This window comes from Haliaeetus leucocephalus, unplaced genomic scaffold (assembly GCF_000737465.1).
Source record: "Haliaeetus leucocephalus isolate CR32 unplaced genomic scaffold, Haliaeetus_leucocephalus-4.0 Scaffold0, whole genome shotgun sequence".
NCBI lineage: Eukaryota > Metazoa > Chordata > Aves > Accipitriformes > Accipitridae > Haliaeetus > Haliaeetus leucocephalus.
Window position 1 is genome coordinate 12,628,334 of NW_010972436.1, and position 15,830 is coordinate 12,644,163.

A 15,830-nucleotide genomic window follows, 5' to 3' on the forward strand; every position below is an offset into this window, starting at 1 on the left:
GAGTATGAATGACAGAAATTATGTGTCTTTTCTCAGTCAAGCTTCCTTCTGTCACCACAATCTTGTTTATGCTGTACGCTGAACATGCTAAGCTTTCTTTCCTGCTTGTCTTCCATCATTGCTTCTTTTCACACACTACTCTCTGTCTACTGTAGTTGCTCTTGAAGTAGTCAGCAGCATAGACATTGGGCAATAATTTATCTGCAGACAAAATTTATAAAGCCATTTTGATTTCACTGAATATATTCAACTAGAAGTGATCAGAGCCTGTTCTCAAGAGAACTTCCATATGTTTTGCATGTATGAAGAAATGACCATATTCACAGTGTAAAGGGACATTTCTTCAGCAGCTTCTTTGTACTGTTCAATTAATATAATGTATGCTTAGTCCAAAAACTATGTATCAGACTAGACTTTTATAGAAAAGGTTGGGACTTTTTTAGAAGCAAACAAATTACAAGTGCCAAGAAACAAAATTTGGATCCTATGATGAACAAGATTTATTCAGAATAATTGTACAGTAAATGCACAAGGCAATGTAAGGGTAGTAACGTTCTCTTTTTGTATTTAAGAAGTGATCAACTTACTTCCATGATACTAATTTTTACCTATCACAAGAAACTGCAGGAAGTGCAGATGAAAAAATATTTTTTTTTTAATATTTTGGTTTTGTTTTCAAATACACAGCTCTTCGGAACTATGCATGTATGATCCAAGATTTGGGTCATGTATATTTAAGCACCTCTGGAGAAAAAGATTTTATTTCAGCTCTACGTTCTATGCTTATGATTCACTAATGTAAACACTATCCATATTTAGAACTTGAAAGAAGGTATGGTTCAAACTCCTGCACTACCTAAATATAAATATTGATGTTCAGCTAAATTCTTAGACATGATCTAGCTGGAAATGAATACTTTCATCAGATCTCTGAAACGTCTAATAACTAGTGCTGTATTTTTCATATTAAAGTTATCACTGATTCTTTCACAGTTTATAAATTGATATTTTACACTATCAACTTACACAAAGAAAATCTGACATTGGAAACATTCAAAGTTCTTTCTCTTAAACTGCTCCGAAACTTTAAATGTTTATTTAAATTGAGAATGTTGTTAATGAAAACAGTCCTACATTTTGAAAAATGTGTATCATTTAACTACACTGACTACATTTTTGCTCCTCTAAAACAATGACAAATTTTATATTATTTTTTGCTTCTGTTTATATTTTGAGATCTGTAGGAGTAAAAATACCCCCAGTAGCCCCTGACTTGCGAACACAGCTCCTTATGTTTTTAAATTCTCCTTATTTAAAGAAAACATATATCTCAGTTTAAGCCTTACTTCTCAGAAATATTTTGCATTTATTAGTCTAGAAAAACATTTTAGAAAACAGTAAGTTAAATAAAGAAGAAAGACAGAATGGACGAAGAAACAAAAGCCTGTTTCTTTATGGTACTTGAAAAAAACGAGATTAGAAAAGTAAATAATTAATAGTCAAGATTATCGACATAAAATTTGTAGGGACTCAAACCGACCTTTATGAAAGCCAACAGCTGCAGCAGACTGCGACACTGCCAACCCAGCTGCTGGTTACCTTGCCTATGGAGTAGATTACTGCCCTGGCAGCAGTCAGCAAAATGGGAGAAAATGGCCCATGACTTTGCTGTCCCAGTCCACAGCTTGGATCATTAGCACAGGCCACCTTCTCTGGCAGTTCAGCTTGAACTCTATCAATCAGGTGAGACAGAGACATTTTTCCACCTCTTTGCTTTGCTGTGGTGACTGAGGCTGGCACAGAGAAGTTACACCGGAGGTGAAAAGTAACTTCATCAGCAACCACAGCAACGTGCCCCTGAACTCACCTGGCAGAGCTTGTCCTCCGGAGAGCTCTACCCCTATTGCGTTTTCCTTTGTGATAGGGTTACAGAAGAAATACAAAAAGACAAGCTAATGTTGACTAAGAAAATTATTCAAGACTGGAAAGACTGATTTATGAGTAACTTGCATAAAGTTAAAATCAAGCAAGTGAAGTCATCCAGTGACAACAAAGAAGGAAAGCTGAAAGAGCTGGGAGGAGACCAAACCCACTGAAGGAAAGACCATTAGAGCATCAAAATGGAAGGAGAAGTGTAAGAGATGTAACAGCCAAACGTGTGCAAGAATTTAGAAAGCAGGAGAATAAAATCAGCAGAAAGCTATAGCATAATGGTGATGGCATACAGGCTCTAGGGACAGAAAAGCAATTTGACTTGAGAACACTTTGGAGAAGAAAGGAATAAAAATACAAGGTATTCAGAATCAAGCTGTACATTTAAGAGCAACTGGTAAACAGCACAAAATTTAACAGGGGAAAAGGGAGATAAGAATTTAGATAAGGGGGGGTGGAGGGTGGGGTATAACAACCTTTCTTCTTCTACAGGAGAATTCATCTTTAAACCTACTATCTTGAGTACATAGGCTAGACTTTATATTGATGTACTGATGACTTCCACCTCCCTAATTTCACTCTCCAGCAAATGGGTGGTGAAGCAGCCATCAGAAAAAGGCAGCATATGGCAGTCTCTTTACCACCAAGACTACCTGCTAAAGGAGTATGTGCAACCCTAATCCTGTTGCAAGATAAGGGTTAACAAGACAACAACAGGGCAGGTGAGAACAGGCATCTCAACTACCAGATAAGAACAAGCTGAATTCTCCAGCTTGGCTAAAGCATGAAGCATAATCTAGAAGCAGAAGCAAGCAATAAAACTATAGGCAGGAGAAACCTGGTAGTGCTGCTGAAGCAACCAGAGGGTGGCTGGGATAACAGTGAACTGAATATTTTTGGCAGTAGACCCAGTGAGTGAGGCCACAAACCACAGTAAGCACCTATCAGGCAGAAAAGTAATAATATTCCTTCTGAAGGTGCAATAATCTAATCACTTTCCTAGAGAAATCTGAGATTTTTTTGTTCTGAATAAAATTCCCAAGTTAAATACGTACAGTACATAAAGAAATCAGTTAACTTCCAAAGAAATGAACACGTTTTGCTACTGAAAATCATTTACTGTATTCATTTGACATAAGCAAAAAATCTTTGACAGTAATGGTATGAAAAATGAAAAAATGTCCTTTAAATTAAGCATGATTTTCAGTTTGTAATCAGGAAACCAATGGGTGCACTGATTCATGGGGAAAAAAAAAAAATCAGGGTTAATTTACTTCTTTCCATCCTTCAAATATCATAGTTTTCCTATATATTCTCTATAAATTCACTAGAAATGATATATTGTGTGAGAAGACAACAGTTAGGTATGTACAAAAGAGAAAAAACATTCCGTGCTCGCAACCATCCCATCTATACTTAAACCAGAGCTGCCCTCTAGTTCAAGCTTGTCCAGCTGGCAATTAAATCCCCTTCTCTTCCAATTTGACTTTGGTGCAGCTGGGTCACAGTAGTGATTCAAAATACGTAAAACACAAACAGTACATGTGTGGGTTTGTGTTAATATCCACCATATATTAATGTTCTTAGCATAGCAACGTCTCATTTGGATCAATATTCAGTATATATTACTTTTTCCTCTTTACTATGGTGGACTTTATTCATGTCTATATGAACTTCCTTTCACAAAAGAGTAATTTCCTTGCCTGAAAATGCAGTTTCTTGATTTCAGATTCACCAATCTGAACTGATGCGTTTACCTGCAGCTGGTAGCCAGACGGCAATAGCCAACAGAAAAGTGAACTTTCTGCATCTTCAGACTCCTGTTTCCTCTGGCTCATTGTTTGCAGCCCCGCGAGACGCTTCCAAAGCCGAACTATTAGTGTTCACAGAAACACGCAGCCCATCCGTGTCATCTGGTAAAGGTGTTAATATTCTTCCAGATGACAGCCCTACATTTTCCTCAGTTGTGGATAATGGCAGAGTAAGCTCTGATTTTAGGTCAATAGTGAAGAATCTGAACAAAGTCTCTTACATTCACAATGCGATTCATGTAGCCAAAGTGTTCTTGAATACTTTAAGCCCTATTTAAGTAACTTCCAAGAGCACAAATAGATGGTTTTCAGAGTGGAAAATGCCGAGACAGGAGCACTCTTCCAATATCTTGGCAATCCTTGATCGATTCCTTTTTTGAAGAAGTGGCAGCATCCTGACCAATATTAAGGATCTACAGTGGCAGCATGCATCTTTTCTTGGTTGAAAACCACCTGAAGACCCCCTCACCCCCCAAAGAAATCAAGTGAAAATATAAACTAAAGAAAAGTAAAAGCTGAGGTTGCAGTTGCCCTTTCTGAAAAAGTGTCTTTTAGAAAGGACCCAGGCTTTATTTGACAGCAGCATGATGTCTAAAGTCTTAAAAAGAAAATAAAAACATCTACTGATCCATGAGGTTAGAAGAATCTGGATATACTCAATTCCTCCAGAAAATAATAACATGTATTCATTTATGATAAGGAAGTCTTAAATTCAGCTACAGACTACTCATAGTACATGGACACCTAACCAAAAATATTGTTTTTAAGGTAATTACTTTTGCCTGCTTTTCCCATATTGAACACTACAAGTAGTATTTCTATATATCAATTGCACTTAATTCAGGTATCATTCTAGAGAACTGAAAAGCTGCAGTGAGTATTATCTTCACCATTATATATAAGTTAATCTTCTCTAAGTACTTAATGAAGTTGTAACTAAAGAATTATAAAATACTAAAACAGATGTGTTGCAGTAGAATAAATCCTGCCTCTTAAATAGTAACATTCTTTCAAAAAGGCCAGAAAAATAGCAAGTATAAGGAAAAAAGCTTACAATTTTCTAAAATATGTGATAAGGACACTTATAGATTTACAAGTTACATAATCATGGGAAGAGTCTTGCCACTGACTAGAAACCCAGGAATATGCAGAAAGGGGAAAAAAATGATTACAAGACCATACTGGACCACTATTGAAGATTCATCAATGAACTAGAAAAGAGGAGACTGTTGAATAAGTGTATGGAGAGTTCAAATAGAATACGGCCCAGCAAATGTAAAGGAAAAGCACCACTGAAGGAACAAGCAGCATAAAAAGATGACAACTAAAAAAGGGACTATTTGTTTTGCATTGTGCTGTTTCTCCATTTTCACCAGCTGAATAGAATTGCTACTTGAATGAGATGTGATTTTATCCATAGTGATTTCTTCCTCCTCCTAAACCACCAGCTTTAGTAATGTTGCCAACTTTTATGCACTGTATGTGAATGCTATAGCTGTGTGTATGCAATTCAACATTCTTACATGGGTTAGAGTTGGTTCCCTCATGTGGGAAAGTCTGTATATATAACCAAAGAATTTCTTTGATTTACTTTTCAAATCTTTTATTTTCTGCTGCCAATCTGCCTGGCTTCACTTTTCTTTATTATATCTATCACTTTGTTTGTTATATGTTGGCTGCTAGCGAGCATTCTCATATCCATATGTCTAAGAAGATTGACAGACAAGCTGTCCGTTGGACATCAGGTGAGTTATTACGAGACAGACCTGAGAGCATTTCCAGGCTAACATGATGGTTGTTACTTAAATATATTCATGCAATATTCTTTCATCTCCTTTATATCTATGCTTATGATATGTTGTGTATTGTTCTATGTATGTTCTGTCAGCTCCTATCACATTAAGAGAGTGCCATGACTGCTTTCTGACTTTCTCTGCCTGTCAGATGTGAAAAATCAAGGCTTTCCTTGCTGTTTTTAAAAGGACTATTTTGCTATTACATGTTTGTTTTACTTACTCCATTCCAGTAACATGAACATTCCAAAAATAAAGACAGCAACTTATTCTCCCAGCAGTCCCCACCTCAAAAAAGTTTTCTATAAACGCCTCCTTTAAATTACAGGTGCAAGCAGAAATGGAAATAGGACTTCAAGGTTTAAAGCTGAAGAGAGTTAAGAATCAAATCTGTTTTTCCTCTAACAAGGTTGCCAAAGTGCGTGATGGAGGGCTTCTCAAAGTGGCAAACAGTTCAAAGGCAGGAAACACTGGGCAGAACGATCTCCTTCTCTCGCCAACAAAAGTCTCCCCAGCACTGTCTCCTCTCCCCCAGCTTCAAGGCTGGTATGCTCAGAACATCTATGGGCTATCCTTCGACCAACGTTATCAAACAATCAGCGCGGTGGTCCTTGTTTATTGTTGCAGTAATTTGCATACGTTACTTAAGGGGAAAATAAATATTTCTCTCTCACTGCTGATACTTTACAGCATACCATCCAAAATCAAGCAGGCTCTTGCAGATTTACAAATTAATGGCATCTGATTTCGCAAATGAGGATTATGTAGGCAACTTTTCAGTTAACATATGAAGTACAGTGTACTCCAGCTTACCCTATTAATAAAGTTAAACCAGTTTGTATAGTAAAATCTCTTAATGTAAAAGCACAACTCTTATAACCACCCTACCAGCAAACCTCAAAGACCACTGACAACTAAATAGTTATAAATCATGGGAAATTATGCTTCCTGAACAGATACTGTAGTTTGTGTTACTATGTGCGAGCATGAATATTTCATAAAGAGGAGGAGAATAATCTCCCAGGACACGAGCAAAACCAGAAAACATTGGCGCATTCGGGAAGATAGGTCTCTAAAGGAACAGGGCCAAAAGATCCTCCAAGTGTCTGGGATACAGTAACAGCCCAAATGTCGCTCAGATGTTAACTGACTTGAAATTTGTATTTGGGTTCTCCAGATGCAAACCCTGAACAGTTGTAGGCAAATCCCAACAATTTCCAGTGGAAAATGTTGACTTTGCAGAAACCACATATTTCAATGAAAAAGCCCTGATGGAAAATCCTCAGCAAATCTAATTACAAAGGAAATATTGGAAAGAAGACAAAGTTTAGATTAAGATTTTTTTTAATTACATGTTACAAGAAATACTTCATGAACTTTTCAAAGCAAAACCAGATTTTGTTTTATATTATTATAGCCCAATATTTCCTTTGAGTGCTTTGTATGTTAAAGTTCTTGTAGAAAAATGCCTCCTGTTTCCTGCACAGTAAATTACATTGTCAATTTTTGCCAGTGACTGTAAGGCAGCTTTACAAGGCTCTGCTGATAAAGGCTTAGAATGTTTTGTTTTTTTAAGAGAACAAGTAGCACTTTGATCAGAACAGTCTATCAGGCCACTGTGCAAATCTAGTAAGCCTCAGATGGCAGGGATGATGGCATCGGCAGTTGTTTATCAAATAAAGGCTAGCATTTATTTAGCTATTGAACAAACTTCCCAGTAAATACAAGAAAAACAGAACATAAAAGGTATGCTTCAAGATAAAAGAAGCACTATTTCTCTTTTTGAAGAAACCTAAACAAATGTAGGAAACATTTATATGAAGAACGAAGTGCCCTGGCTTCATTATCTGCAGTTTTAGTTTTGTTTAACTCATGGTTCTATTCTGAAAGAAAGCCAAGGAGGCACTTATTAGATTAAAATGTTCACAAATGCAAATAGTTTATGCTTTGTGAAACTGTAAGTCAAGCACTCCTCAAATGAATTGCAAATAAAACAGCAAGCATAAATCCTATTTACAATTTTTTGTGTATGCATCTTTGCCATTTGAAAGCAATTTAAAAAAATCGGAAACAACTTAAAGAATCTGTATTTTCTCTGAACAGCAGCACATTGAAGTTGTCCATGGATAAATTAATCTGAAAACATTCCCAGTCACACGAGAGCAGTTTTCCCTTCACTCTGCAAGTTATCTTAAAATTACTTCCAAAATTCTATTCATTCTACGGTAATGAAAGAGAAGCCAAGAAAAATACTTCAAGTATGTCCACTGCTTGTTGCCTCTATGGCTACAGGTACAGTGCCCAGAGCGATCCAAATACTTTACATTCTTGTGTACCATGATGCACTGAAGTCATTCACAGTCCTGCCTTGTGCCCTTGTTTAGGTACCTGGTTTATGTTTCACACTAGCAGCTGGCAAACCTTTCAGCACACATAAACAGAAGATAAACTCTGCTGAAACAGGCAGAACCACCCCTGGCATTCTTAGGAGGTTAGAGAAACTTAATTTCCTCTGGGTCTTAAGAGGTATAAACATCCTTCGGAATAGTTTTAGCACAGTGGCATAAGCTTTTAAAATAATTATTGTTTTGCCCATTATACCAATGACCACAAAGGATATATTTCATATGAATTTAAAACACACTAAATTTACCCTAATAGGGATTAACTTCAAATGGTAAATTGCTCATTTCAATATGTAATGATCAGGAATGTAACTGCTGTTATAAACATGAAGTTAAGAGCTAGTTAGATCTGAATAATATAACCTGAGCCTGTCTCAAAGATAGTATAATTGGGATAACATCATTCAATGGACTAAAAGAGGTCCATTCTTTTTATAGTTTTTTTTGTTTACAGCCACACCAACAAAGTAAGTGCCTCAAATTGTAATTCCTATAGTTAATTGTTTTAGTTTTGTAGATTTCAAATAATTTAAAAAATAAATAACAATTATGCTCCTGAGCTATGGCACTGTCCCCAAAAGAACACAGATTTTTCCAGCTTGTTAGAAAAGGAACTGAGAGCTACTATCCAAGAAAGCTTTTTAATTAAAAGTGGAAGAGAATTTGGAAGCTTTAAAGTCTTTCATTCTTAGTTTGATCATCTGTCATATTTACTACATCTCCTTTCTTACAGTGCCTGTCACTGGGGTTCTGCCCCATCACTGATAGAGTAACTCTGCTGCCCGCTTCCCTTTTTCCCATTTGAGTCCCTACTGACAGATAAGACCATTTTGCTAACTTGTAACATGTGCATTAAAAATCCAGAATTAAATTCCCTTTTAGATACATTTTGTGTTAACATCTTGAATCTTAGTCTTCCAATTATATATTCCAATTTATACAACTGCATAACAATGAAAAATATTTTGTCTCTAGATAATGTAGCTAATTTAAAAAAAAAGTGCAGTGCTCTCAGACAATAGCAATACTTCCAGATTCATAAAAAGCCAAATTGCGCTATAAAGACACCTCTCTCAATTGCACCGGTGCCTACCTGATGCATCATAATTTTTAAAATCTTTGTCATTATTTTCAAAATTCTGTACAACTCCCATCTTCACATACATTCTGTTTTCTGTCACATAAGTTCCTTAAATTTCTCCAAATTATAAACCATTAAAGCTGAGAATACTTATTTCTTTATGCTATTATTCATATTTTTTACAAAAGCACACACAGGAGTGTCCTCTCTTAAATCAGAAACATCATTTCCTCATGTATATCCCCACTATATATTCTAGTCTTCATGTTATAGAAAATATAAAAACAATTAAGCCTCCTGTAAGAGAGATGTTTAGCATTGTCCTGGTTTTGGCTGGGATAGAGTTAATTTTCGTTCTAGTAGCTGGTACAGTGCTATGTTTTGGGTTCAGTATGAGAAGAATGTTGATAACACACCAATGTTTTCAGCTGTTGCTAAGTAGTGTTTAGACTAAGTCAAGGATTTTTCAGCTTCTCATGCCCAGCCACCAAGAAGGCTGGAGGGGCACAAGAAGTGGGGAGGGGACACAGCCAGGGCAGCTGACCCAGACTGGCCAAAGGGGTATTCCATACCATGTGACGTCATGTCCAGTATATAAACTGGGGGGTAGTTGGCCTGGGTAGATTGCTGCTCGGGAACTAACTGGGCATCAGTTGGTGAGTGGTGAGCAACTGCATTGTACCTCACTTGTTTTGTGTATTCCCATTCTTTTATTATTGTTGTAATTTTATCATTGTTATTATTCTCATTATTAGTTTCTTCCGTTCAGTTCTATTAAATTGTTCTTATCTCAACCCACGAGTTTTACCTTCTTCTTTCCGATTCTCTCCCCCATCCCACGGGGGCCAGGGGGGAGCAAGCGAGCAGCTGAGTGGTGCTTAGTTGCTGGCTGGGGTTAAACCACGACAAGTGTTATGTCAAGCTTCATATGTTGCGTATTTACAATGCACATTAAGTAACTTTAGTGTTGTCATTAGACAAGGAAGCTAAGGGACATTTCTTCCTTTCTTTTACACATGGAGAATAGTGTATTACATAAGTTCCTCATTGTGTTTCACTCAAATACATATAAATCATATAACTTCAATGTAAATGTAAATCCATGAACAAAATTGGAATGTAAAACCCAAACTGCATGAAAACACAAACCATCTTCTAAATGCTTCCTCCATAAAATAAGCAAAGTAAGCTTGAAATAGGGTTAAAAATAATCTAATTCATGGTTACACCTCAGGAATTATAAAAGTCTTAAAAAGTCATTCCAGGAACTGAGGAAAAATCCAGGAGTGGGTCCCACACAGACCAGGAATTACCACCTTCAAATACAGCCCGTTAGCCTGAATTATATGGAATAAAACCTTCTACACAGCACCACAGTCCTCCCTCCATTCCTTGTTCATGTGAGGTTATAACAGACATACCACACTAGCTAACACTTATAATGGAAACAGTGGTAGCACTACACAGATTATCTAATATGCAATTAACTTAAAGCGCCAGCGTCTACATTGAACAAATAGAAAGGCTTAAAAAACAGTCTAAACACCCCTCAGAAGAAAGGCCAGCAGGCAGGGTCTGCACTTAGCAAGTTTTGTGCAGGTGTATCAAGCTCTTGTCTGCCTTGTGGGACCGGAGCAGGAAAGGGGAAGACCTGGTGATGCTGCCAGCACACAGGCTACCCACAGCCTGTCCCATGGCAACGCAGAAACCGTCGGTGACTGCTGCTGCTACAACACCCGGGAAACGTGGACAGCAGTGGGAGACAGAAATTTCACTTTCAGAAGTCTAAAATATGTTTACAGAGAGCTACGGCAGGCGGATCCAAGCCTGATCAGCCGGCATTTCAAATCACCCAAGCATGTCCTCGCTTAGGTCCAAACACCATTCAGACTAGAGCCACGCAGCACCGCCCGCCGGCTGGCCTGGCCTGACCGTGAATCTATATATCTTTATGCTTTGTATCTTTAAGGTATATATTTTATTGCAACTTAATAAACCCAACCAAACAAAATCTCCACATACCTCACAGCTTTAAAAAACCCAAGCACAGCAATATAAGTTTCAGTACATCTAGTTCTGGTTACTTACCATCATCCTAACTCTGACATGTTAAACTCTTAAGCTGTTTTTTAACAGCCAACTCAGCAGACCTTTTAAACTTGCATACGTATACCCTGGAAGTGTAAGCGTTTATTAACAGTTATCTTCCTCAACTGATAGCAAACATTTGATTGCACACTTGTGGTTATGATGAAGAAGGGCTGAAGATACACATTGCTGTACTTAGGCTTTCTGAATGAGAGATAACAAGATACGTTTCAAAGAGCTAATTTCTAGTCTGCTTAAAAAACAAATAACGCATTCAACTGGCTTTGGGTTCTCAGGTATGGAAATACTGTTCTACTTGTTGATATCTTTAACAAGGTATAACAGGATTACGGAATGTAAACTGTAAGTCTTTATTCAACACTGGAAGTTAAAAACAATAGATGTGGGTGGCCTGCATCCATGGGACTCTGCAATTATATTTTAAATCTAGAACGCAAATGCAGTATCTCACACACAGAGAAACAAATCCACTTGATTTCCCAGAGCTACGTGCTCTGTTCTACTTCCAGAGTTCTGCTTTAATCAGAAAAGATAAACCACAACCATTATTAGTTCATTTAATTATGGTAAAGGTTGCTACATTTTAGAGCAGGAAAAAAAACACTCAGTGTAACTGGATACTGCATCCAGTTTTTAAAAGACTAGAAATGCCCGATTTATTTTTTTCCAAAAGAAAATGCACCTCACAAAACCTTGGAATGTCTTTTAGGACATTTTGAAAATCTCAGGTCTGATAAATATAACTGCCTCAGAGAAATTATTTTCTTCTTTAAAACATTTCTCTATGGATGAAAACCATGAACACCACAAACTTGTCAAAGCTTTACTCATCAGAAGCAAACACTTAGAAATATATTCAACAAAACAATTTTGTAACACAAAAGGAAAACATAGAAATAGTCGTCTAATCAGACAGTTGGTGGAAACCTCTCCCAGCCTTTTTTGGCATGTTAACCAAACCTGCGAAGTTATAATCACCTTGCTAGTCCTGTCCATTTACACCACCAAACTTGTGGAGTAGTGATATAGTGCAGTAAACTAATCCTAACCATCCTTCATCGTGCCATGAACATTAGAGCAGAGCTGTAAGGAAAGTGGAAGCTCTCCTGCTGGCTCCAGCTAACACTGCAGTTATAAGCCAGATCAGGAGAGGAAAGTTTCCCCCTCAGAATAACATACAGTCAGTTTAAGTCAATCCCAAATTAAGGCATATACAAGTTCTTAGATAAAGCCTATGCAACATCATTGGGAAAGACAAATCAATTATCCCAAGTAATTTCAGATGTGAGGGAAAGAGTTTTTCTAGACATCATTTTGCCCCAGGAATCTAGAAGGAAAGAAACAAACCCTCTCCAGCCATCAACCTAATAGTGAAAGGCTAGAAAATCTTATGCAATGTACAGCATAAGCTCAGATACAGCTGAACAGACTCAAGGGCATCTCTGGGGCAGAACTGGAAATAGTCCCAGCAACTTACTTCCTTTCCTTTTCTGCCCAAGACAGAGCAGGGGAAATCCACAGAAGAATCTCAACTGAAACAGCCTCTGACCGAATGCAGTACACTCGCCTGGTCAATGTGATGGAGGAGGGAGCAGTGATAATTTACCACCTCCCCCAGGCATGCTTGCCATGAGATGGCAAATGGAGAAGATAATGGATAGGCAAAAGTGTCACGCATACTGTCAGTTCTTTCCCCTAACTCACACAAACACCTGCGAGCTATGCAGGGCAGGGAAACATGCACCCTTCTGCAGGATTAGGCAGTCTGGCCGTGCAAAAGGCTTGGTACCCTACAGCTGGCCATCTCCCCCTGCAGCCAAGACAGACATTTGCTAAGTTACTGCAGTTGTTCAGTCACGCTGGGGGTAAGGCACTTGTTTCCCTGAAATTCCACTAAGATTATCACATTGCATTTAACTGCTTCCAAAGGAGGGAGAGGGAGAGGGAGGAGGTTGGGGGTGGGGAGAGAAAGAGAAAGCAAGAAAGGGAGAGGGAGAGATGCAGTTGTGGCAAACAAGCTGTCTTCAGGCTCAATCCACTAAAGCTTCAGACGTATGAAACACACGTGGACAGTCACTAAGGAAATACCTACAATGAAGCTCAGGATCTCTGCAATTTGATGCACCAACAGTTCCTCTTGTAATATGCCATTGGCATTGCTTATCCATTCAGAGAAAAAGTTTGTCACTTTGCAAACTATGGAATAACCAACTGTGCAAAAATCTTTAAAAAGGAGGCATAATTGATCTTTAAAATTTTGTAGCACTTTGAAGATATAATAGGGTCTGAGGTTTTGAGATCAGTGTTTTAAAGGGACTACAAAGAAGCAGCTGTCTTAAAAAGGGCTCCTTTCCACTCTACAGTTTTCCTCTAAACTTATCAACTGCTGCATTTAATTACCATTGCAATATGCATCTACAGCACTAAGGTCTTCCTTCTCTTTAGAGTGGAAAAATAATGTGATAGTGTGCATTAACAATGATACACAGGGAAGGTTCTGACTGGATATAAGAAAACCAGTTTTTACTAGGAGGATAATTAGGAATTGGAAGAGGCTGCACAGAGCGTGTGTGGAATGTCTGTTCCCAGGCATTTTAAAGATCTGGTGGGAGAAAGCCCTGAGCAAGCTGCTCTGAACTCAGTGTTGACTCTGCTTTGAGCAACAAATTGGACTAGACAACCTCCTTCCAACCTGAGTGATGCAATGGTTCTATAGCCTACTGTCAGAAAAAAGGTATCAATTTCCCCAAAAGCACCACAGAGAACCCCAGGAGTTTTGCAGAAAGTTTTCAAAATTAGATTTTTTTTTTTAAATAATATCCATCAGGAATTTTGTTGAAAGTACCAGGTTGCGCTACTTATGCACGGTGCAATTAAATCAATAGTATGACTGAAAACCTTTTAGTAAAAGCACATTTGTAATAAATTTATTAAGCACATGCAATAAAAGTTAGCAAAAGACAAAAAAAAAATCTTGTATCTACTTTTTGGAATATCCTCTGTAAATATCAATGGCTTTCCACTGAATTCCTTTTATAAATATCAGTTACAGCATAATAATTTACGGGCAACATTAAACATGTCTCTTCATAACAGGTATTTCCAATTAACATTGTGACTTCTCTTAAAAGCACACATATTCATTAAAGCAGACAAACTCCCTCACAGCCCAGGGAAGCAGATGCAGACACCCATGCAGAAAGCACTCTGCAGGTGCAACACATCCTCACCTTGAGATTGGGTTTTGAGAGGAGTTTCAACAGTTCTCTGATCTCACTGCTCAGTGGCTTGCTCTGCAGCTCCTCAGCCAGCTGGGTGGGAGATGGAATCGACACAAAGACCATTAGCAAAGCGTTGTTTTACCCAGTGCATCAGTGAGAACCCAGAATCTATCTTGTTCAAGGTTATTACTTTCCAGTGTGTTCAAACAGAAGCCAGCATGAAGAAAAACACCATCAATCACCACGCTTCTTTTTCTGGCCCTCGGTGGACCAGATTTAAGCCAGGCCTTTTGGCTCAGTTTAACACAAGTAATCATTTCTGGCAAGGGTGCAGCCAGATCACATTCTGATTTATAGCAATGGGGGCAAATCCCAGCACTTCATTTAAGTGAATAGTCCTTTGCGTGCAGACAAAGGACTGCTTGTAAAAATGACTGGATCAAACTTTGACACTGTCTATAAAAAATAGTTTTGAATGAGGTGGTGAAATCCACACTGCTTCCAAAAACCCACAGTAGCTGTGCTGTTTAGGACTGGGATAAGAAAGCAAAGTGCCCCTACAGTGCAAGCAATCTGAACCTTTTATTATGTTTACACATACACTGGAAAGAGCTTGTTAAATGTGAAGCGGGTTAATCATAATATCATTTATAACAGGTCATCAACAATTCAAGCCCCTAAAATGCACAAACTACATCCTAACAACAAGATCAGTAATTTATGTTTGGTTATACTACAAAATTGTGGCTTGGTGAACAATAGAGCAGCAGTCTAACGTTTAATCCCACGGCTATTTGGCTCATGTCTTGAGTTTTTCTTATCACGACATTCTCAACTAATTTGGACTCAAGAGGCATATTTTACTGCAGGATTTCAGACTTGAACTATTTTTCCAGAAGAAGGAAAAGCTAAAACATATTTCACAACACTGAACTTTAGTTTAAAATTCTGAAGCTACATGGCTCGTAATCCAAAATGTGATTTCAGATAATCACTTATTTTCTTTGCACTAAATCAGTATCATAAAAATGTCTCAAAAAAAGATTGGTTATTTGCAGCAAGTAATTTTATTCGTCTGGCCTAATTCTAAATTTGTACTTTCATTTTGTATAAATTTTCAAGATAAATAGATAGAAGTATATTTTGCATAATTATATATAATAGACTAATTCTAGAAGCAATTATAGACATCAGACATGATTTTAGTATTTTTTTTTAACCTTCAAATTAATAGAGGGGTAACAGGACTAGAAGAAAAATTAATCACCTACAGTCCACAGCCTTTTAACTATAATTCATAGATAAAAACGTCCATCAAATACATCAATGCTAATCTTAACAATACTTGTGTCTTAATACTGAAAGATTAGAAAACAACCTCCTTTGGAAAGGTCAGAATGAAATATTTTAGGCACATAAAGACAAGTATTGAGGTATTCTGACTGCAATCTAGCCTGCATGTTCTACGGAAAAGCTCT

The 15,830-nt window shown here is 37.6% G+C and overlaps 1 protein-coding gene across 2 annotated transcripts in view; it reads right to left on the minus strand.

The window, feature by feature from the left end:
• MPP7 (membrane protein, palmitoylated 7 (MAGUK p55 subfamily member 7)) overlaps window positions 1-15,830 on the minus strand; it is a 149,364-nt gene that overhangs the window by 48,251 nt on the left and 85,283 nt on the right. For both annotated transcript variants that reach the window (XM_010583734.1, XM_010583824.1), the window contains exon 5: window positions 14,362-14,442. In XM_010583734.1, the coding sequence (XP_010582036.1) occupies window positions 14,362-14,442 (81 nt within the window). The remainder of the gene's footprint in view (window positions 1-14,361; window positions 14,443-15,830) is intronic.